Source organism: Stegodyphus dumicola, chromosome 1 (genome assembly GCF_044657685.1).
Source record: "Stegodyphus dumicola isolate Sdum_Otavi_A_Nest chromosome 1, ASM4465768v1".
Lineage (NCBI taxonomy): Eukaryota > Metazoa > Arthropoda > Arachnida > Araneae > Eresidae > Stegodyphus > Stegodyphus dumicola.
In genome coordinates this window covers 216,044,322-216,068,260 of record NC_140768.1, presented here as the reverse complement: position 1 = coordinate 216,068,260, position 23,939 = coordinate 216,044,322, and the positions used below count along the sequence as shown (strand labels likewise).

At 32.7% G+C, this 23,939-nt stretch overlaps 1 protein-coding gene across 18 annotated transcripts in view; it reads right to left on the bottom strand.

The window, feature by feature from the left end:
- Positions 1-23,939, bottom strand: part of LOC118201136 (uncharacterized) — a 385,427-nt gene that overhangs the window by 314,788 nt on the left and 46,700 nt on the right. For 10 of the 18 annotated variants that reach the window (XM_085825505.1, XM_085825478.1, XM_085825469.1 and 7 more), the window contains one exon: positions 10,469-10,577. The exons of 4 other annotated variants lie outside the window; for them this stretch is intronic. In XM_085825505.1, coding sequence (XP_085681631.1) covers positions 10,469-10,558 — 90 coding nt within the window. In that variant the 5' untranslated portion in view covers positions 10,559-10,577. Of the gene's footprint in view, positions 1-10,468; positions 10,578-17,471; positions 17,493-23,939 lie in introns of those variants that run through there. 4 more of the 18 variants (XM_085825514.1, XM_085825436.1, XM_085825447.1 and 1 more) reach the window with 2 other exon arrangements.

Here is a 23,939-nt window from a genome sequence, read left to right as displayed (position 1 = left end):
ATGGTATCAGAAATTTAATGTCAATAATTTGAATTAGTAAAGTAATGAATTTTAAAAATTTTAACTATTTTTAGGGAAGGTTATTAAGATAAATAACTATAATTTTGAATTTATGTTGAAAATTTTGAATTATAACTAATAATTTTATAATTATTTTAAGAATGATGCAAATATGAAAATTGAATGAAATAATTTTTAAAAACGCACCAAATGGAAATTTTCTAGAAATACTTGAATTACTTGGAAAATTTGACCCAGTAATGCAGGATCATATACAAAGAATCGCCACAAGACAAATACACCAAAGTTATTTAAGCAAAACAATACAAAATGAAATAATAAACCCAATGGGCAACAAATTAAAAAATAAAATTATTGATAGAATAAAATATGGAAAATATTTTGCTTTGATTCTGGATTGTACTCCAGATGTCAGTCATTAAGAACAAATGTCTCTTAACATCAGATATGGTTTCAGATGGAACATTACCAGGCTCGAATATCGCTATACTATATGAACAATTTATCAATTTTATACATGTAGAGAGCAGCACAGGATTAAATCTATTTTTTTGAGCTAAAAAACGAAATTCAAAGTTTAGGGCTTGACATCAACAACATAAAAGGGCAAGGATATGACAAGGGTTCGAATATGAAGGGTGAAGTCTCCAGTGTTAAAGATAGACTCTTAAAAGAAAATTCAAGAGGATATTTTTTACTCCTTGTGCTTGTCACAATTACAATCTAATATTGGGAGATGGAGCAAAAATTTACCTAGAAGCTTTAACCTTCTTTGGTATTCTCCAAAACCTATTATGTTTTGTTTTTGGCATCTTCAAAAAGATGGTTAGTACTTCTCAAATATGTAAAAGAACTTACTGTCAAGCCTCTTTGCGATACCAGGTCGGAATGTCGGATTCAAAGCTTAAAAGCAATGAGATATCAAATAGGTGAATTTTAAGATGCTCTTTTCAAAATATCAGAAATTTTCGAAGATCCACAAATTAGAAGTGAGACAGAATCTCTTGGAAATGCAATGAAAGACTATAAACTTTTAGTATCACTGTGTTGTATTTTATATGTGTTGAGTACGTGCTCAGTGATGATTACAAGATGTACACAAACATCGTTTATTCTACATTACTCATCTACTATACTATATTACAGTTACAGTTTAAGATAATAATAGATACAGTTACAGTTACATATATAACATCTCCCTTTTTTATAAAAAATAATAATAGTAGTAAAATTAAACATATTCTTTTAAATAATAAGGTTTCTTAACAGTCCTACCAGATCGAGTGACGTAGTTATGTCCATTTGAAAAATTTGATGATACTATACCTCTTTTGCTATTTGGTGACACAACACTTCTGTTAGATTTTGAAGGACTTACAGGCACATCTAAATTTGAAGTGCTCCTACTATTTTCATGTATCTCGGATTCATCTATAACTTCATTCTCATAGTTGTTTTGTATTGCAAACTCTTCCTGATTAGTTCCTTTAAGAAGGTCTCTTCTGTTCCTTTCTACAATTCTTCCATCTGTTCTTATAATCCTATATGAACGTGGTCTTTCTGCTTCTTCTATAATTTTCCCTCTTTCATTTAGTTTTTTCCCTTTCTCTTTTATGTAAACATGATCTCCTGTTTTCAGTTGTTTTAATGGTCTTGCATTCCTATCAAAATAACTTTTTTGTAAGGTTTGTCTCTTCAGTAAATGTTGTTTATGGTCTTCATATCGTTTAGCTTGGACAAAATTCTCTTTTATAGGCATCAATCCATTTACTTTTCTTCCAAACATCAATTCTGAAGGTGACTTAATTTCATCTGAAATAGGAGAGTTACGATATTCCAGTAAAACTAAATATGGATCCTTGTTGTCAACTACAGCTTTTTCTAACATTCGCTTGACAGTTTGAATATGTCTTTCAACCATTCCATTAGACTGTGGGTATTTTGGACTTGATGTTCTGGTTTCAAAATTCCATCTTCTTGCAAAATCTTTATATTTCCTGCAATTATATTGTGGACCATTATCCGAATATACTATTTTCGGAATACCATGTCTTGCAAAAATTGATTTCAATTGCTTTATCACTGCTACACTTGACAAATCTTCCAAATGTCCAATTTCAACATATTTGCTAAAATAATCTATAACTATTAGATAATCCCTTCCTTGAAAGTAAAAGAGGTCTGTTCTCAATACTTCCCATGGACCATTAGGTATTTCTTTAGATATCATTGGTTCTTTAGTATTAGCTTTTTGTAAACTTAAACATGTATGACAATTCAGTACCAAATCTTCAATTTCTTTGGACATTCCTGGCCAATATAACATTTCTCTTGCTTTGATCTTGCATTTTACTACTCCTAAATGACCATAATGAATTCTGCTTAACATATCTTTTCGTAAACTTCTTGGTACAACAACACAGGAATTTTTAAATATTAATCCATTTGCTTCTGATAGTTCTTCTCTGAAGTTAAAATACGGTTTTGCCAGTTCTGGAACCATACATTTTTCATCTGGCCATCCAGTTTTAATTAATTTTCTTAAAACTTGTAGTTCTTCATCTTTTTCTGTTTCCAGTCGAAAAACTTCCATTTTACCATTAGACATTGGTATACATTCTACAACTAATCCAACATGAGCTTCTATTTCTCCTTCAAAGAAATCAGATCCTTTATCAGTGAATGATCTTGATAATGCATCCGCTATAAAAAGTTCTTTTCCTGGTTTATATTTTACCTCAAACTGATATGGCTGTAATCTTATACGCATTCTTTGTAGTCTTACAGGGCATTTATTTAATGGCTTTTTAAAAATTGATTCCAGTGGTTTATGATCACTTTCCACAGTAATATTTTTTCCAAATATATACTGGTGAAATTTCTCACACGCAAATACAATAGCTAAAGTTTCCTTTTCAATTTGAGCATAATTCTTCTGTGTATCTGTTAATGCCTTAGATGCATATGCCACTGGTAAATTATTCTTCAGTCAGACTGCTCCTAGTCCTTCTTGAGATGCATCTACAGATAAAACTACTGGCATGTTTATATCATAATACTGTAAAACTGGTTTATTTACCAAGACATCTTTTAGTCTTCTAAATGCTTTTTCATGTGTTGCATTCCAGTTCCAGATAACTTGTTTTTTCAACAAATCTCTTAAACATGATGTCAATTCTGATACATTAGGTATAAATCTAGAAACATATGTAATCATTCCTAGGAAAGTTTCTAATTCTTTCACATTTTTTGGTGGTTTTATATCTAGAATAGCCTTAATTTTGTCTTCATCTAGTTTTAAACCATCTTTAGAAAATATATGTCCCATATATTTCACTTCATTCAGCCCAAATTTACATTTATTTAAATTAAATTTAACATTCTTTTCTCTGGCTCTGTCCAACAACTTCTTTAATCTTAAATCATGTTCTTTTTTATCTTTACCCCAAACTAATAAGTCATCTATATATATTTGAAGTCCTTCTAAATCACTAAAAATTTCAGAAAAACTTCTGTGGAAAACTTCTGGTGATGAACTCAGTCCATATGGCAACCTTAAAAAACAATATCTACCAAACGGAGTGTTAAATGTAGTAAATTCACAACTTGAATCTGACAGTTTAATTTGCCAAAATGCTTTGTTTGCATCTAAAATACTAAAGACCTTTGCATTTGTCATTTGAGATGAAATTTCTTCAAAGGTTGGTATGTGATAATGTTCTCTCAGTATATTTTGGTTAAGGTGCTGAGGATCTAAACACACTCTTAAATTTCCATCCTTTTTCCTTACTACCACTAATGAATTCACGAATTCTGTTGGTTGGTTAACTTTCTTTATAATACCATCTTTTTCCATTCTTGCTAATTCCTTTTTTAATGGATTTAATAAGCTAAGTGGAATTTTCCTACAGGGTTCTATTTTACCAACAGCTCCTGGTTTTAATTTAATATGATATGTATATCCAGTTAAATTCCCAGTTCCTTTAAACAAATCTTGATATCCTTTTAAAAGTTCTGTTAACTTTTCATTAGAATCAGGATTTACTGTACAAATCCTTTGTATTAGGTTTAATTTTTGCAATGTAGGTAAACCTAAAATAGCTGGAACAGTTTTATCACATGCTACGACTTGAAATTCTATTTCATCCTTGTCCCCTTTCGATGTTTCACATAATAATTTACATTTTCCAACTACATCAATTGTAGTACCATTGTAATTATTTAAAGTGACTTTTGATTCAGTCAAACATTTCTCTCTTAAATTTAATTGTTTAAATTTAGGCAATGGTAGCACATTACACTGAGCTTCAGTATCCAATTTAACAAATAAATATTTAGATATGTTTACTTTTAGTTTTTCAAACCATTCGGTTTTATTTTTAGAAAATGGATTTATATCTTCTACTGACCCTAAAATATATTCATTACCATTATTATGTAACTCATGCTCTAAATTATTATGTACAACATTAACATTTTTATAAGTGCACATTTTAGAAAAGTGATTTTTCTTTTTACAGTACAAGCAAATCTTATTATAAGCAAGACAGTTGTATAACTTATGAACAGTTCCACATTTTCTACATGGTTTTGGATTATTGTACTTATTTCCTTGAAAGTTTGAAGAAGATTTAGTACTTTGTTGCTTTTGTTTTACATGAAAGTCTTTCTTACAAGGCTGACTTTTTTCCTCTGAAGGTCGAAATTTATTACGTTTGATAGCCTCTATTTTATTTTCTTCAGTTAAAGTTTTCAGCTGAAGTTCGCTAATTCAGAAGCTTTACACATTTTAATACATTTCTCCAATGTTAACTGATCTTCCCTTAATAATCTATCTTTGAGATTTTTATTTAGAATTCCACTTACTATTCCATCCCTTATTAAACTATCTTTTAATTCTGCAAATCCACAGTTGCTACTTAATTTCTTTAAATCGGTTAAGAAATCATCAAACGATTCACCTACATGTTGTGTTCGACAGAAAAATATATGTCTATCAACACTTTCGTTTGCTTTCGGTATGCAAAAATTTTCGAAAGCTTCAATTACTTTGTCAACATCCTTCTTATCTTTTTCACTTAAATTAAAAGTATTAAATTTTTCAAGTGCTTCTTCACCAATTATATGCAATAAAATAGCTACTTTAATTTCAGGTGATTTAGTAATACCACCAGACGCTAACATATAAATTTGGAATTTTTGTTTCCATTTCTTCCAATTTTCGCTTAAATTTCCTTCGAAACTTAGATTACTTGGTGGCTTTAATCCATCCATATTTAATTTAGGACTTTAAATAGTTTATATATACATATTTTTAGTCACTTCCAATAAAAATAAACAACTCACTTACCAGCGATATAAGTTTCGATTTCACAGTGAACAACTTCCCATGATGTTTTTGTTTAGAACATCTTTACGGAGGCTGCATGGTTCTTCAAAAAAGATTTTCTTTTTTAATCAACCAGGAGCTGCGCCATGTGTTGTATTTTATATGTGTTGGGTACGTGCTCGGTGTTGATTACAAGAAGTACACAAACATCGTTTATTCTACATTACTCATCTACTATACTATGTTACAGTTACAGTTTAAGATAATAATAGATACAGTTACAGTTACATATATAACAATCACTGGTTTTTTGGTACGATTTACTGTTCCAAGTCAATTATGTAAGGAAGAAACTTCAAAGTAAATCTGTAGCTGTATCAGTTGCACTTTCTTCATTTAAAAAACTTTTAAAATGGTTAAGGGACTACAAAAATACTGGATTCGAACAAGTTTTAATTCAAGCAAAAATTCTTGCAGAAGATTTGAAAATATCTACAGAATTTCGAAATAAAAGGCTTCGGAAAAGAAAGAAGCATTTAAATTATGAAGGCGATGATGAACCTATTGTAAATCCGATAAATGCATACAAGATATCTTTTTTTAATTTTGTTTTAGACAAAGCTACAGAATCACTAAAAGATCCTTTTCGAACAATTGAAAAATCATAGTGACTTATTTGGGTTTCTGGGAAAATTTCAAAATATGGAAAAAGAAGCACTTCACAAACATGCAACTAAATTAGATATTTCTCTAACAGATTCTAGGTTCACAGAAAATGACACACCAATAACGAAGGAAGCTGATATAGATGGAAAAATGTTAGCTGAAGAACTGTCAGCTTTCAAATCTATCCTTCCATCAGAATTTTTTGAAAATCCATTTAAAATGCTCAAATTTTTACCGGAAAATGATAGAGCAACGGGATTTCCAAACTTTTTTATTGCTCTCTGAATATATTTAACAATACCAGCGAACATTGCTTTTGGAGAGAGATCATTATCCAGGCTAAAACTAATAAAAAACTATCTGAGATCGACAATGACTCAGGATAGATTAAATAGTTTAGCAATTATGTCGACTGAAAGTGAAGAAACAAGGAAATTGGATTTTCGAACTATTTTCGAAGAACTTACAGAACAAAAAATTAGAAAAATTTAAATTCATATATTCATAGTCAATGATGTAAATGTATATTCAATAAAATGTAATTGTTTTGGTATTTCGTGCATTTTTATTTTTTAATGTATGTAGAAGTTTACCTATCTTATGATCCATGACATTTGATTTATATATATATACATATAGTGAATCTGCATTTTATTTAAATATTTAATATATTGAGGACCCCACAAAAATTCCAATTGGGCCCCGCACTTATTGGACCCAGGCCTGTGTACCAGAACTATCTCTTTTCAGCTATGCATCAAGGCTGTAAGATTTCTGCTCTTGCTGGTACCGCAATATCGTCTTGAGCTATTATTTAGTAGACAGATTTGATTGCTTTACATTTAATTCCAAATAGGGTTATTTCCTCAGAGGCAAAATGCAGTTCATTATTTTTAAATTCCAAGAAAAAATTATATTTCCTTAAAAAAAAAAGTCTAATCTGATTTTGCAAAGGTCTGTAATATCTGCCACATATGTCAAGTGATGGAAAGCAGCACTTCCAAATGTGATGTTAAAGTTTAACTTTCCATGAATGTAGATTTTACCACCGGACACAGTCTAGAGGGTAACACAGTGTGGTGTCCAAATGAGTTTACTTTCCAATCCTTGAGCCACATTCTTTTGGATGATGGTAACATTGGCTCCTGTACTGATGGTCATATTGCAAGGAACTCCATTTATATGTCCCAAGATGAAAAATCCGTTATTGCCGCCACTCACTACAGAAATCTGAAATGCTTTAAAATGAGGCTTTTCTACAGCCCTTTTGAAATGATTTGTTACCCCTCATATTCTACCTCAAGGCACTGGCTTGCATAGTTAAATTGTCTAGGCAAGCAGTCATCTTTTCTTGAACTGACTTGATGGCCCTTTCCTTCTTTTTTGTCCTACTTTTATCTCTTCTTGAACTGACTTGATGGCTCTTTTCCATCTTGAAGTGTAGCAAAGGTGTTACCAGTCGTCTTTGGTTCTATTCCAATGTTCATCACTAGCATTCAACTTCACTCCTGACACCAAAACTTGTCACGTGGATATGGGTTCGTAAGGGACAGAAATGCATACAGAAATGATTGACTTGATGAATTTTGTTTTTAAAAAATAAATAAATAAAAAAAGGACACCTTATAATTCTGGAACATTTTACATAAAAGTATTTGCACTGCAGTTCTCAGTATGACACAGCACAATCAGTAGTTACCACTTCAAACTACAGTCAAAAGTCGTTAATCCGGACTTCTCGGGGCTTCGGCGATTCCGGATTATCAATTTTTCCGGATTATAGATCATCAGTTTAAATCTGGTAAGATGGCATGAAGAAATTATAAAATTAAAAATATGAAACCGTAATTTATGAAATAAAGAACAATTATGATCTGAAGGGTATCAAAATTTACAAAAAAAAAGCTTAATACTTATTTGTTTACTTTATTAAACATTTCTTTCAATGTAAGTTGTTTCAGTTGCTTCGTTTTATGTGATAATACTTTCTCTTTAATTCTATAAACAGACATAATTTCTTGTTCAGTTACAAAGTTCTGCTGTTCAAGTCCTATAATTGCTGTGTCGAGACTATCGACTAATTTGTCAATCAAAATTTTTTCGTTTTCAATAACCTCTGTGTCACTTTCTTCACTATCGGAAGCGAATTATAATGACGAGGAATTTGATTTAAATCATATCAAAGATGGAGTACATCGAGAGGAAATACTACATTTAGTAAGGAATTATAAGCCAAATAAAATAAAAACATCTGCCCTGAAGATACGGATAGTGCTGACAGATCAACTTCAGATTCATTGCGCGCCGCGGCATCCCCCCCTTCCGCAGAGCAGCGTGTAATTGATAAACAGATTTCGGAATGGTTAGAGAAGCGAAGGATATGCCTTTATCCATTTTTGCAGCAATTCCACTTTTTTTTTAATGGACTTCAAAACATACTTTCGATTTGTAGATCCTTTACATATTAGTAAATATATATCGGAAATTCTATTTGACATAATTAAAAGTTCAAGCTTACTTTTACAAAATTGCTCTAACAGTCTGCAAAAAATAATAAGCCGGATCCAATTCGAAGATTAAGGAACAAAGCAATCTGCAACATTAACTGAATTAGATAATTTTAGCTTAGCTTATATCGTCCATTATACACTAAACGCGCATGCGTAAACGTATTGCGTACGTATGCGTAAACGTATGCGCACACGCATATTCGCAGCTGTAAAGGTCTTATGCGCATGCGTCAATGTGACGCACGCACAGAAAGTTTGTAGCCTTGAGGTCCGTATTATGGGTGTCCGAATTAACGACTTTTGACTGTACTAAGAACGCCGAACACAATGCAAGCTAAGCTCACACGGAGATATGTCAATAAGCTGAGCAAAACTGAACTGATAATCTCTCTGGTCTTATATAGTTTTGCCCTGTTCACCAAGAAATTTTCAGTACCTTCGATTTCTCGAAATTTTTGGAAGGAATACACACTTACAGTTGCATAAAGATACAACCAAAATGTCACCAAATGGCCACCAAGCTTAATGAGTTTTGGTGATTTCTAGACGAATTTGGGTATAAAAATCACCTGCCAAACCTTTGACAGCTTGGCACTATCTCGCCACAATGTTAAATGGACTTATCCCTGTGACCCCATTTTCACAGTCATGCCTCGCATTCTGAGGCCTTAAGGGATTTTAATTGTGGTTGGCCTAGTGGATTTAAAGTAAAAGAAAATGTGTCAGTCAGGACTGTCAACACAACAGACAAACTTGTACTTTTATATGAAGAGAAGAAATGAATTGTGTTTGTTCTTCTGTGACAAGTATTAAGTTCCATCAATCCGATGCCCACTCCACCTATACTTAAAGTTTTAACTCAAAGCCCAAAACTAAATGTTAATAAAATTCAGGCTGCAAGTTGTTTAATACAGAAATTTAAGAATGTATTTTCGCCTTCCTCTGGTGACATCACATTTGGCTGGCCGCATGAATGTGATGCAATTTGAGATCTATGGTGAAAGCCCTCGACATATCAAGCAACTTTCTTGGCATCTTCGTTTAGCAAAACAAGAGGAAGTCAGAAAACTTCTGAAGGAAATGCAGGGAATTCTGAAGGAAAATCATTGAGCCTTCATCTATTCTTTGGGCATCACTTATCATCCAAGTTTGGATGAAAGATGACTCCATGAAACTTTGTGTCAATCACAAGCATTTCATAACACTAAAGAAAAAGCAGTTACTCTTTGCCTAGAATTTTTCACACTGGATTTAAAGGATGACAATTGGCAAATGGAAATCAAGTCCAAGAAGACAGCACTTATTACCAGTCAGGAACGCTAGCAATTTAAAATAATGCCTTTTGGAATGTGTTATACTCTAACCACATCTGAATTAAAAGGACTGTTATATGAAGCTTGTTTAGTATCTAGATGGCATTACTATACTCAGATACCCTTTTGATGAATATGTGTTGAAAACATCAAAAAAGTGATGTAAAAACATTGAAAGGCTAAAATTCTATCTTTTGTAATGTAAATTATTTCATTGAGAACACATTTTTTTAAATTCATGTGTAATTTCAATATCCTATGATTACAAACAGAGTAATAAAAATTTTGCTTCCATCTCCAATGTGATTAGTATTTTCTATAATGAAAATGCACAAGATGTAAACAAAGAAATTGATGCTCTCTTTTGGAGATAGATTGAATTAAACATGTCTTATTCATTTTATGCAGCAGACAGCATGCATTTATCATAAATTTGTCAAATGAGGAAATATAACAACTATTTCAGACTGAAATAAATCTATCAGGTCATTCACCCCACAGTAACTTTATTATTCTTACTGAATAATACACAGTAAATTTAAAATCTGAAGAAAATTTTTTAAAAAAATATATAATAATAGGAAATGACAATTATATTAGCAAATGAAAAGTTAGGCATAAAGGTCAACCTCAGTTATGGTATTGCTTGTAGATTGAAAAGGACGTGTTCCAGTTGATTTTTTTGCTACATTTTTTACTGCTGATTGCACTGGTTTCATTTCGCAGTCTCATATGCTACTGAAGGAAAAATGTATAATTAATTATTAAATTTTATACTTCCATCTTTAAAAAATTAAATACATAATTTATTGAATAAATATATTTATATAAATGTTCTTAAGGTAATTTTAAAAAAATATTTTCAATAATATACACACAAAAAAATTGTAAATGTTTCAATTTTTTTTTTTTTTTTTTTTTTTTTTGAATTTTTATTTAAGGATGTTCTTTTTGAAATAATTAAAAAAAAATAATAAAAAGAAATTTTTCAGTGGAAGATAAGAAAAGGTCATACAGCCTTCAACTGCAATTTTTTATACAGTACAAAATCTTTAATCCGGACTTCTCAGGACTTCAGCGATTCCGGATTAGGGGGTTTTCTGGATTATAGATCATCAATTTAAATCTGGTAAGATGGCATGCATAAATTATAAAATTAAAAATATGAAACCGTAATTTATGAAATAAAGAGCAATTATGATCTAAAGAAAATGAAAATTTACAAAAATAAATAAATAAATAAATAAATAAAATAAATAAAATAAATAAAGCTTAATATTTATTTGTTTACTTTATTAAACATTTCTTTCAATGTAAGTTGTTTAAGATGCTTCCACAAAAAATGCAAAAAGTTCCTTTTTCTTTTTTCTTGCGTCATCCAATGCCATACTCCTCACATAATTTTGAGAGAGATATGCCTTTATCCATTTTTTGCAGCAATTCCACTTTTTGTTTGATGGACATTGAAACATGCTTTCGCTTTGTAGATCCTTTGGCAGCTCCAGAATCGGAAACTCTTTTTGACATAATCGAAAGTTCAAGCTTACTTTTTATAAAATTGCTCTAACAGTCTGCAAAAAATAATAAGCCGGATCCAATTAGAATATTGAGGAACAATGCAATCTGTATCATTAACTGAAATAGATAATTTTAGCCTAGCTTATACCGTCCGTTATACATTAAACGCGCATGTGTAAACGTATTGTGCGCATGTGTAAATGTATTATGCGCATGCATAAACGCATTATGCGTTTACGCATGCTCAGAAAGTTTGTAGCTTTGAGGTCTGGATTATAGATTATTCCGGATTATGGATGTCCGGACTTTGTACTGTGTTGTACATACCTGGACCTATTTTCTTAGCTATCAGACACTGAAAAATTCCCATTTGAAGACTGTATAGCCTGCTGATACTCTTCATTTAAATCCTCATCTTATTAAGAAACTAATATAACTGTAAGTATTCAATAAGTAAATTTGATAAATAATTATATGTCAAATGTAGTAAAATTAAATTAAAGAACTATTTGCAATGAAAAGTCATAAGATACTATATACGGTTTTTCTTATTGAGAATGAATCTAAGTTAAAAGACTTTGCATCTTATGCAAGTTGCACATCAATTTCTGTGGTATGATTTATCAGAGAAACATGCAAATCTGGATGATATGCATAACAAAATGTTGTAAATTGTACATAAGAGGCCAACATACTGTTACTACTAAAAAGAGTATTTTTCAGATCTGTGGCAATATATTATTATTTCAGTATATACAGGGTTAGAATAAATGATTCATTCGTTTTGAAAAGGCTATATTTTCAAGTTTTTTATGTACACACATGAAAGATATACGAAAAGAACCACAAACTCACCAAGTTTATTCACCGTCTACAAACATTCAGTATATGTCCCTTTGGTGACATGACAGACAATAATCAAGCTCATTCCATATATTTTGTAGTATTGTTGTCCAGATGTCCGCTCTGTCAATTGACCAGATGTCTGGAATGCCACAAAAAACTGTGTGGAAGATTTTGCGTCAATGGTTGCATTTCAAACTGTACCATGTGTAGCTCCTGCAACAATTAAAGCCGTAGAATTATGCCCGTTGACTAGATTTTTGCATCAACATTGGAGAACGAAATTTTGCCCCCAAGATGACATTCAGCAATGAAGCAATGTTCCACTTATCCGGGAAACTTAATGAAATAGTGAAAAAGACTTGGTGAGTTTGTGATTCTTTTCATATATTTTTCATGTGCATACCTGTAATACTTTTGAAAATATAGCCTTTTCAAAATTAATGAATCATTTATGCTAACCCTATATTTTCTTTAATTTTAACCCAGCCTGATTTTTTAAATTAGAAGGCGAATGCATCTCTCTTTAATTTTCAATCATTTTAGGGGCAGGATTAGTGAAATGACATTTGTTTAATATTCTTTCATCATATATAAAAATATTTTTTAAGTATATGAAATATTTTCTGATTTTTTATAAAAATCCTATAAATGAAATCTGTTTGTGTCCAGCAGCATTTTAAAACTGAATTGATCTCTATTAGCTACATTGCTTAGATCATCCAGATAAAAATTTAAAGCCTGGAAAAGGCCAATTGCTTTTTAGTTCATTACTTTTAGTAATTCTCCAAAATTCATGTTTGCCCTAACAACATACTTTTATACACTTTTTTCAAGAACATGAGGTGGTTGCAATAACTGGCAAGAATATCATAAAGTTTTCATTTGAGGAAAACCTGAATCTGATCTGAGCAACAGTAACCTGATACAGATTTGTTAAAGCATCTAGCATATTTCCAATAAATGGTAGACTAACTAGTTGAGAACAGTTATACTGAGATATACTGCTTTTAGTCATATATTTCTTCATAATGTTTCAAGGGAAAACCAAAAGTGCAGCCATTAATTTCAAATAAAAGACCTCTAAACAATTTAATCTGTAAAAGCTACCTTCACCAACATCAAAGGAACAACATTACATTACATTCTTTGCTTTCAAAATATCTGATTGATGTAGGATTATATTTTAAATCTGATTTGTAATTCTACAGCTATTTTCTTATATTATTGGAGGTGAGTGTAAAAGTTCTACCTGTTTTTGGATATGCAAATTTGCAATGGAACTGGCGTCACACATGACACTGTAATGACGAAAATCGTCGGCCAATCAAACGTGTGAATGCCTCACATATAAATGCATCATGTCTCGTATAGTTAATCATCTAAAAAAAATCTTAAAAAGTGTAACATGGAAAGCAAGAAGGACAAGACACTGTTTGTTATAAGAGTTTGATAAAAAGAGTACAGCAGCCGCAGCATGTCACAATGTTTGTCAAGTTTATGGGGAGGATGCACTAGAGTAAAGCACATGTCTTCGATGGTTTTGTAAATTTAGGGAAGGAGACAGAGGCTGTCAAGACCAGGCTAGCAGTGGACGGCCATCACATGTTGGAGAAGACGATATTGACAAAGCCATAAGGAACAACCTGCACCCAACCGTGCAAGAATTAGTGGAGACCTTCAACGTAAACCGGACAACGGTTGAGAGACAGCTGGTTAAGTTGGGTTTTACGAGAAAGTTGGATTGTTGGGTTCCACATAACCTGACAGCTAATCAACAGGATGACCTGAATCGCCACCTGTGTTTCCTTGCTTTCCCGGTACAAAAACGATCCATTCTTTAACACGAATTCTGACAGGAGATCAGAAGTGGGTTATGTACCATAACGTAAAGCATCGTAGGAGTGTGTGTCGCCCTTCTGATCCGCCTGCATCGATTTCGAAAGCCAAACTTCATCCCAAGAAGATGTTATTGAGTGTATGGTGCGATGTGCAGGGAATAATTTACTGGGAGGTCCTGCCACTCAATTAAACCATCACTGCTGCCTTCTACTGTCTAGTTAGACAGGCTGCATTCAAATTTGGTAGCAAAGTGGCCAGGGCTCATCAATTGTTTAGGTGCTATCCTTCATCATGATAACGCCAGACCACATGCTGCTACCATTACTCGCCAAAGGCTTCGGTTGGGAGGTTTTACCCAATCCTCCCTATTCTCCTGACTTGGCACCAACCTATTTTGTGAATTGAACATTTCCTTCAGTCAAAAAATCTCTGATGATCTAGATGCTGTGAAAACTGCCATCCAAGAATTTTTTGACTCAAAAACCACTGGAATTTTACTGCCATGGGATTCATCTCCTACCAGATAGATAGCAAGAGGTCATAGATAACAATGGGGATTATGCACAATAATAGCTACCATACATTTTGCATTTACTTGCTCTTCTTTATGGGTAATGAAAATGGGTAGAACTTTTGCACTTAGCCAATATTTGTTACATGAAGCATTAGTTACTCAGATTGTTTCTAAATTACTATAAAGAATCAATCTTTCATTAAGACTTAAGTTTTGGAATGCAAAACTATGAGGAGACAAATGGAAATTTGCTTTGGCAATGAGCAATAATCCATTGTTAGCAATGTATTTTAAATTATTATCCGGTTAAATTGTCAATGGAGTCAATGTTACTGCTTTAAATGTAATATACATATAAATCCCCTCAATCATGCCAATAGGCACATTCTGATATGGAACAAAAGAATCGTAATTACCTCCCTTGACACTTTTCACTGAATTTTGTTGCACAGTACTTATGCAGTTAATAAAATTTTCGTCACAAAATACTGACTTCTTCTTCTTGAGCTCTACATCCTGCTAACAGGACAAGGCTGCCTCTCCAAGTTTTCTCCATCTGACCCTATCTGGCACCATAGCTTCCCATCAGTTTAACTCTATCAGTTTTAAATTCTTTTCCTCACTATCCAGCATCATCATATCTATAAATATGACCTAGCCATCTAATATGAGATGCCTTTACAATTTTGACAATACCAGGTTCATTATATTTCCTATAGATTTCAAGATTATATAATATTCTCTCTCCACAATTCATTTTGCCTCCCGGGTCCAAAAATCTTCCTCAGAATTTTTCATTCAGATATGAGTAGTAGATCTTCTTCTGTCTTGTTAAGTTCCAGTATTTGCTTCCATACAGAGGAATAGGTCTTATCAAATTCTTATATTAAACTATTTTGTTTTTTATGCTAATTAATTTGGATTTTAAGTTTTTTTTGGGGGGGGGTGGGCACTTTTTTTAATAGCCATTAATAGTCTTGTGTCACTACAAGGCACAAAAGTAGTGGCTATTTCATTATGGAAGCACCTAATAGGTGGCCACCATCGTCTTTTATGAAGGGATGAGCAATTAAAACCAAGCCTTTTGCGGGATTCGAACCTGGGCTCATTGCCACGGCAGTCAGGATAATTAGGCGTATAACTGATAAGAACATGAAGTTATGACGTACTGAAGAAGACATAGGTTTAAAACTGGTTAATATATAAGTTCCACTCTCCACAACATAGATCCTATCCATGACAATGTAATGATTAATTGATTGTATATTTATTTTTCATACGGATTATTATGTAACAATTATTGTATAGATGACATTGTCAATTTAGCATTGTAATAATAGTATCATTGATTCAGTGAATGCCGCCAGTGGTGGATGGTAGACTCTTTCCGTCGCATGGACATAACTCTGATTGATGTAGAACCTTAGGTCAGAGGTCCATGCGACGGCGTTTCAGTCACTAACCACTGAATATACGTATGTAGCAATATTGCATTGTATATGTTTGTGCATTAAGTTTTATATTAAAATTGTATTAACAATTGGATATATGTATTCTGATATCAGTATAATTGTAATATTTCAGCACTGTAAATGTAATAACTATCCTGGTGTACTATTATCATATTAATTGTTCTAAGTGTAAAGAACGCAAATGATCTATGTGAGAATATGATGCATTGTAATTAAAGATTTGTGTATTATAACAATAGTAGCAATAGTATGACATAAAATATTGTGCTAAATGGGAATTGTATTGTTGTATCTATAATTGTACTACCTATTATAATGTATATATGCTATAAAGTATATACATGTTTACAAACAATTATCGATTGTTATGGACTATTATGAACTAATAGGGAATTATTATGGATATGAGGTGTGACACACAAAAACAAAAAAGAGACTGTGTAGCTTGAAAAAAGAGTGGGGTTTGCAACAACTGTTTTGGTGACGTCGTCCCACACACTCCCTCTATCCATGTGGCCAGTTTGGACTTATCCAATCACACCAGCTGGGAGTACTGTGCCACTGAGTGAACATGTGCAATTGCATTCTGCCAGAAAAAATATCTAATGTAAAAATCGAACAGCGAATCAACATCAAGTTCCTTGTGAAATTTAAGAAATCAGCCACGTGAAACATTTCAAATGTTAACTGAGGCTTATGGAGATGAAACTTTGTCTCGTGCATATGTGTTTGAATGGCATAAGCAATTTTCAGGGGGAAGGAACAAAGCATGCACATCAAAATCTAGACAATGTTAATTGTCTTCTTCAACATTAATGGAATTGTAATGATTGAGTGGGTTCCCAGTGGTCAGACTGTTAATCAACACTGAAGTACTAAAAAGACTTTGTAAAAAAATTAAGGAAAACAGGCAAAAGTTGTGGAGTGATGCATGGCTGTTGCACTAGGACAATGCACCCACTCACACGGCCCTATCTGTCAAGCAGTTTCTGACCAGAAAAACATTACTGTGATATAGCATTCTCCTTATTCACCTGATTTGGCTCCATGGCACTTTTTTTTATTTCATAAAGTTAAATATTCTTTAATGAGAAGCCATTTTACCTCAGCTGAAGAGGTTCAGGCAAAAACAGCGAATATCCTGAAGGGCCTTCCAAAAACCTCACTTGAGAGCTGTTACCAGCAATGGCAGCACCGAACGTAGAAGTGTGTGAATGCTGAAGGGGACTATTTTGAAGATGATAATGTCATGGAGAACAGATTCTGTAAGTACAATTATTTATTGGACCAGTCTCGATTTTTTTTTTGGCCACACCTTTTAATTATGTATACATGTCACAATGTTAACACATGATGTGGACTATTTATATTATTATGGACTATTATAGACTATTAGGGTTTATTATGTACTATCATGGACTATTAAGGAATAAATGTAATTACAGTCAAAAGTCGATAATCTGGACTCGTCGGGACTTCGGGATTATCGATTTTTCCGGATTATAGATCATCAGTTTAAATCTCGTAAGATGGCATGCAGAAATTCTAAAATAAAAAGTATGAAACCATAATTTATGAAATAAAGTACAATTATCATCTAAAGGGTATCAAAATTTACAAAAAAAAAAAAAAAAAAAAAAAAAAAAAGCTTAATATTTATTTGTTTATTTTATTAAACATTTCTTTCAATGTAAGTTGTTTAAGTTGCTTCGTTTTATGTGATAATACTTTCTCTTTAATTCTATAAACAGACATAATTTCTTGTTCAGTTACAAAGTTCCACTGTTCAAGTCCTATAATTGCTGTGTCGAGAATACCGACTAATCTGTCAATCGAAATTTTTTCGTTTTCAATAACCTCTATGTCACTTTCTTCACTATCTGAAGCAAATTATAATGACGAGGAATTTGATTTAAATCATATCAAAGATGGAGTACATCAAGATGAAATACTACATTTAGTAAGGAATTATAAGCTGAAAAAAATAAAAACATCTAACCTGAAGATAAGGATAGTGCTGACAGATGAACTTCCAGTTCATTGCACGCCGCGACGTCCCCCCCCTGCCGCAGAGCAGCGTGAAATTGATAAACATATTTCAGAATGGATAGAGAACCAAAGGATATGCCTTTATCCATTTTTTGCAGCAGTTCCACTTTTTGTTTGATGGACATCGAAACATACTTTCGCTTTGTAGATCCTTTGGGAGCTCCAGCATCGGAAATTTGGAAATTCTATTTTACATAATCAAAAGTTAAGCTTACTTTTATAAAATTGCTCTAACAGTCTGCAAAACATAATAAGCCGGATCTAATTCGAAGATTAAGGAACAATGCAATCTGCAACATTAACTGAAATAGATAATTAGATAATTTTAGCTTATACCATCCGTTATACATTAAACGCGCATGCATAAACGTATTACACGAATGCACACACGCATATGTGCACCCATAAAGTTCTTACACGCATTTGTAAACACCTATGCGCATGCATTAACGCGCGCATGTTCAGAAAGTTTGTAGTTTTGAGGTCCGGATTATAGATCATTCCAGATTATGGGTGTCCGAATTAGCCACTTTTGACTGTACTATAGACTGCTCATATGCATGGATATTAACTGCACAAGGCAAGTACAACTGATAAAAATGGACAATGGATATATATTAGAGAATAAGATTTAATAGTTTTGCACAAAAACTTAACAATTGGACATTGAAAATTAACCACGGCTAATGGACACTATATTCAAAGGACAAAATTACAAGTGCAATACTTATAAAACAAAGAACATTTAATATTGATATGCAAGACTTCATTAATATGTAAAAATTTAAAATAAGAATTATGTAGCACTCTAAGTTCAAAGATGTAACAAGACTACTAGTGACTATGCAAACTCATTGGAATTTATCAATAAATGCCGCCAGCTGCTACTTTGATGTGGTGGCTGCTGGATAGGGGTGGATCACTTTCCCCAAACAGGCATTATTCTGTTTGTATTTTTGCTTAGGTCAGAAGCCTGGCCTGGTCACTAACCACTATACTGGCTGGTTCTAAGTCACAAAAACATTCATTGGCCATAGATATCCTGTCAGTCTCAAAAGTATAATTGTTGATCTTTAAAGGAAAAGGTCAATGATTTTATTTGTTACCATCATAAATTTTGTCTTATTGATGGTTAGACCCACCTTCCCTGCTGCATATTCAAACATGACAATAGCTCGTTTAGATCGTCCAATGATATCAATGTCATTCATCAAAATAGCAGTTTAATTGTTCTTTGTAGAATAGTTCCATTCTGTTTAGTTAAGAATTTCTTACAGCCTTTTTCAGTGCCAAGTTAAGCAGACAAGAAAGTACACACAGACCTATCTCAGAATAGAAAGGCTCTGAGAAAAAAGACAAAATTTTAATTCTGCACTTCAAACTCTTAATTGTGATCCTTGTAAGGTTCACGAGTTTCTTTGGGATGTTAAATTCCAAAATACTGACTTATGTAAATCTCATTGATAAATATTTAATACTGAAGGGTAACTTTTATTCACATAATTATTTCAAAGTGAGCAGGAATAATAGTAAACAATGGAAAACAAACTAGCCCTGTTTCAAATATGCTTGGAAGTCTATGATTTGAGTTCTGGAATGAAAGTTGTAAAACATTTTTGTTGTATTTTTGGAGGTTATGTATGAAGCAAATAAAAAGAAAAAATGTGCTCCATATGCTCATATTATGCACAAGTTATGAGATCTATATGATTCAAATGAAATATAATTTAAATATTAAATTGGTTTAAAAATAAAATTTTGTTGACAAGAAAATTAGTTGTAAAAAAATTAATCTAGAAGTAACTGCCTAAAAAAAGTAAAACAGATATAAATGAAATTGATAGTAATTAAATTCAGAAGTTAAATGATACTACTTTATTCCCTTTAATAATTTAATAATTTTTAAACAATATTATTTTTTGTAAGTCATCTGACTGGTATAACACAGCAACAGGAAATAAACATGTAATGATATGAAAAATGAACTCTAAAATAATGTTAGAATTAAAAAATGTATAATTCTTTCCACACATAAAAGCTTATGATTAATGTGACCAGACGTCCCGTTTTGAACGGGGCTGTGCCTTTTTACAATTAGTCCCCAATTTCAGTTAATGAGTCCCGGTGTCCCCAAAATGGACTGTGGGATGCAAAAATTATCCCGTTTTCAGAAACTACGCGAAAATTTGAGTAGCAGACGGCCGGCCACCGCCCTGCACGCCGCCGTGATGTGACGCCCGCACCAACTGGACGCGAGAGTGAGACCGATAGCCGAGAGTGGCCTAGACGTCACATCGCTCATGTTTTGTTGACTTATTGACTATTGTTTGACAAACTTTTCATTTGCCCACTTCTCGCTATTTGTTTTGTTTTTGTTTGATGCTCATGTAGTAAATAATTTTAATTTCTTTTGCTTTGGAATCACAAGTTAAAATGTCAAAACGCAAGTGTTCATTCAATGTTAGCTTACAAGAGAAATATCCGTTTATCAAGCAAATAAATACTCCATCAGATGTCAGATGTGAAAAGTGTCGTATAGAATTTAGTGTTTCCCACAGTGGTGGCGGTGATATTGAACAGCATTTAAAGTCTGACAAACATTAAAATGCCGATCGTACCTTGAGAAATTATACTATCATAACTGTATAACTAACTCATAAGAAAATTTCTCATTTTTTTTTTTTCCCCTATGTTTGCCTGCTTTTCCCCAGATTCTATAAATCTTCAAAAAGTTTACCTATGCATTTATTCACAAGAATTTGCATATAAGCTATTTAAATTTGTATATTTCAGATGTTAACTATATATTCTTTTAATTAAGACACAATAACACGCCGAATAAATACTAATTCCGAAGTCAAACAACAAAAATCAGCGTTAATTTACAAAATTTTCACAGGACTAGTTTCGATGGTTTTACCGAACCATCATCTTCAGCTGCAAAACCGCAAATGAACAAGATAGGAAATAATGTTTAGATAAGATAAGAAGGCCTGGACAAGAATAAGCAAGTGGCGCCATCTGTTGGCGAAACCAGAACTAAAACATAATTTCTCTAAAAGCCGAAGGCAAATTTGGATTGGAATTAGGATCGTTAACTAGAACAGAAAGATTTTTATGAATGTGAAATGCCTCTAGAAAATCCAGTTGTCCAATGGAAGATGTTTTTTTAATAATTTTGGCAGCAGAAAAATTGAAAGTGTGATTTTCGGACCAACAATGTTGAGCAACAGAAGACTTCTGTGTTTCCTTAATAATTTAGTTCTTCATCAAGGGCTAGTTACATGCATAATTATGAATCAAAATTATTTGAAACTTTAAACTTCCCGGCATGGTTCCGCTACGTAGACGATACTTTTACCCTGTTTGAAGGTAATAAAGATGATTTAAATAGAGTTCTTTCAACAATGAATTCTATTGATCCTGCTATTCAGTTCACTTTTGAACTTGAGACTTGCAATTCTCTTCCGTTTCTCGACATTCTGGTCACACGTAACACATCCAACTTCAGTACTACAGTTTACCGTAAACCTTCATCGGTTTGCCTTCCACCACACTTTAAATCATGTCATCCGACTAAACAAAAGTTAGCTTCATTTTATTCCTATGTTTTCCGTGCTCTTCAAGTTTGCTCCTCCAAACTAGCCCTTGATGAAGAACTAAATTATTTAAAAGCAATAGCTATTGACAGGGGCTTTTCACCCAACATTATTAATCAAGCAGTTAAAAAATTCTCATCTCAACACACTAAAAGCCACACTCTTATTTTAGGAGATTATAAAAATTCTGTTGTCATTCCCTTCTTTCCATCAATTAGCTATAAAGTTGCACATATTTTGCAGAAATTTAACTTTCGGGTTGTTTACTCTCCCATCAATAAAATTCCAACTTCTATACTCAAGGACCCCATTCCGGATATGAATTCCTGGGGTATTTATAGGATTCCTTGCAAGTGCGGTTTAATTTACATTGGCCAAACTAAGAGAGCCTTAAAATTTCGCGTCAAAGAACATGAGGCATATGTTAGAAAAAAGGAAACACAGAAGTCTTCTGTTGCTCAACATTGTTGGTCCGAAAATCACACTTTCAATTTTTCTCCTGCCAAAATTATTAAAAAAACATCTTCCATTGGACAACTGGATTTTCTAGAGACATTTCACATTCATAAAAATCTTTCTGTTCTAGTTAACGATCCTAATTCCAATCCAAATTTGCCTTCGGCTTTTAGAGAAATTATGTTTTAGTTCTGGTTTCGCCAACAGATGGCGCCACTTGCTTATTCTTGTCCAGGCCTTCTTATCTTATCTAAACATTATTTCCTATCTTGTTCATTTGCGGTTTTGCAGCTGAAGATGATGGTTCGGTAAAACCATCGAAACTAGTCCTGTGAAAATTTTGTAAATTAACGCTGATTTTTGTTGTTTGACTTCTGAATTAGTATTTATTCGGCGTGTTATTGTGTCTTAATTATAGAAGCCCCAAACAGGCTTACATTTTGCTTTCTTTTTTGCACGTGGTGTGGCCGCCATTTTGTGATTGTAGGAGTTTCGGTGAGTACATTTTTGCAATTTTCAAGTTATGTTTATGTTTTGTACATTTGGATATTGTGCTTTGCTTGTCTGATTTCATGCATTTTGCTTACAAACATTTTGTTTTCTATTCATTTCAGTGAGGGATTTTTCTGCTATTTTGTGTGTACTTTATTATTGCTCAGTTAATTTAGTTTGATTTTCTGCATTGTTTATCATGCCTTCATCCGTTAATCGTTTCACTAAATTACGCCTGAAACGGCAAAAATTCTTGAATGATCTTGACTTTTTACTTAAATGTAAATGTAAAAAATTGATCCCCAATTTTATTCAAATCAAATCTAATCAAAAACCTTCGAGTCACGTTTCAAGAATTCTGTTAAATTGCAAACTTGCCTTACTTCAGTCCGTGATAAGAGATACACGTCAACAATTGTCCAAAATTGAACATGAACTCTATAAGCTTCATCTGGAACTCGCTAAAACATATCCAAAATTCACTGCCCTTGAGCAAAAGTCTTGGTCTAGAACGGAGAATGCAGTTAACCGTCATAAAAACACCCTTGCAGTTAAATTCGAAAAACTTCTTTTACAGTCTTCCAGTCCAAGTAGTTCAAAAAATCTTCCCATTGTAAACATCAAGCCAATAGTTAATATTTCTAATGTTAGTCTTTCAGAAGAACAAGAGAGAATTCTAAAATATAATTTTAACTTCTCACAAACCTGTAAACCCTCGATTCCAAAGATTTTGGCTCCTATCGAAAAAGCTTTCAAGTTCAGTAAAGTTTCAGATTCACAGAAAGAAATGATTAGGCATCTTATCGCTCATAATGTGAAATTCAATAATAAACCTTTGAAACCAAATCTAACTGCGAGAGAAAGAGCTACAATGTGCGAGATTCATTCTAACCAGGATATTGTCATTTCAAAGGCCGACAAAGGTGGCCAGATAGTCGTCATGGATAAGAACACTTACATCGATGGTGTCACTAAACTCTTAAACGAAGGACCATATAATCCGATCCCTAAAGATCCTTCACCTTCGGACTTATCCAAAATAAAAACTGCGATCAAATCTTCGCAAATCATTTCAAGCAACTTAAAACATTCGCTTATCCCATCTGTTGCGAATTGTGCCAGATTATATGCTCTTCCCAAAATTCATAAAAGTGGTATTCCTTTCCGCCCTATTGTATCAAATTTAGGTACTGGCTCGTATCCATTAGCTAAATATTTAATTTCTAGATTTTCCACTCTATTAGACAATAACATTTACACCATAAAAAATTCAATAGAGTTTGTAAAAAAGGTTAAAAACATTTCTCCTCGTAAT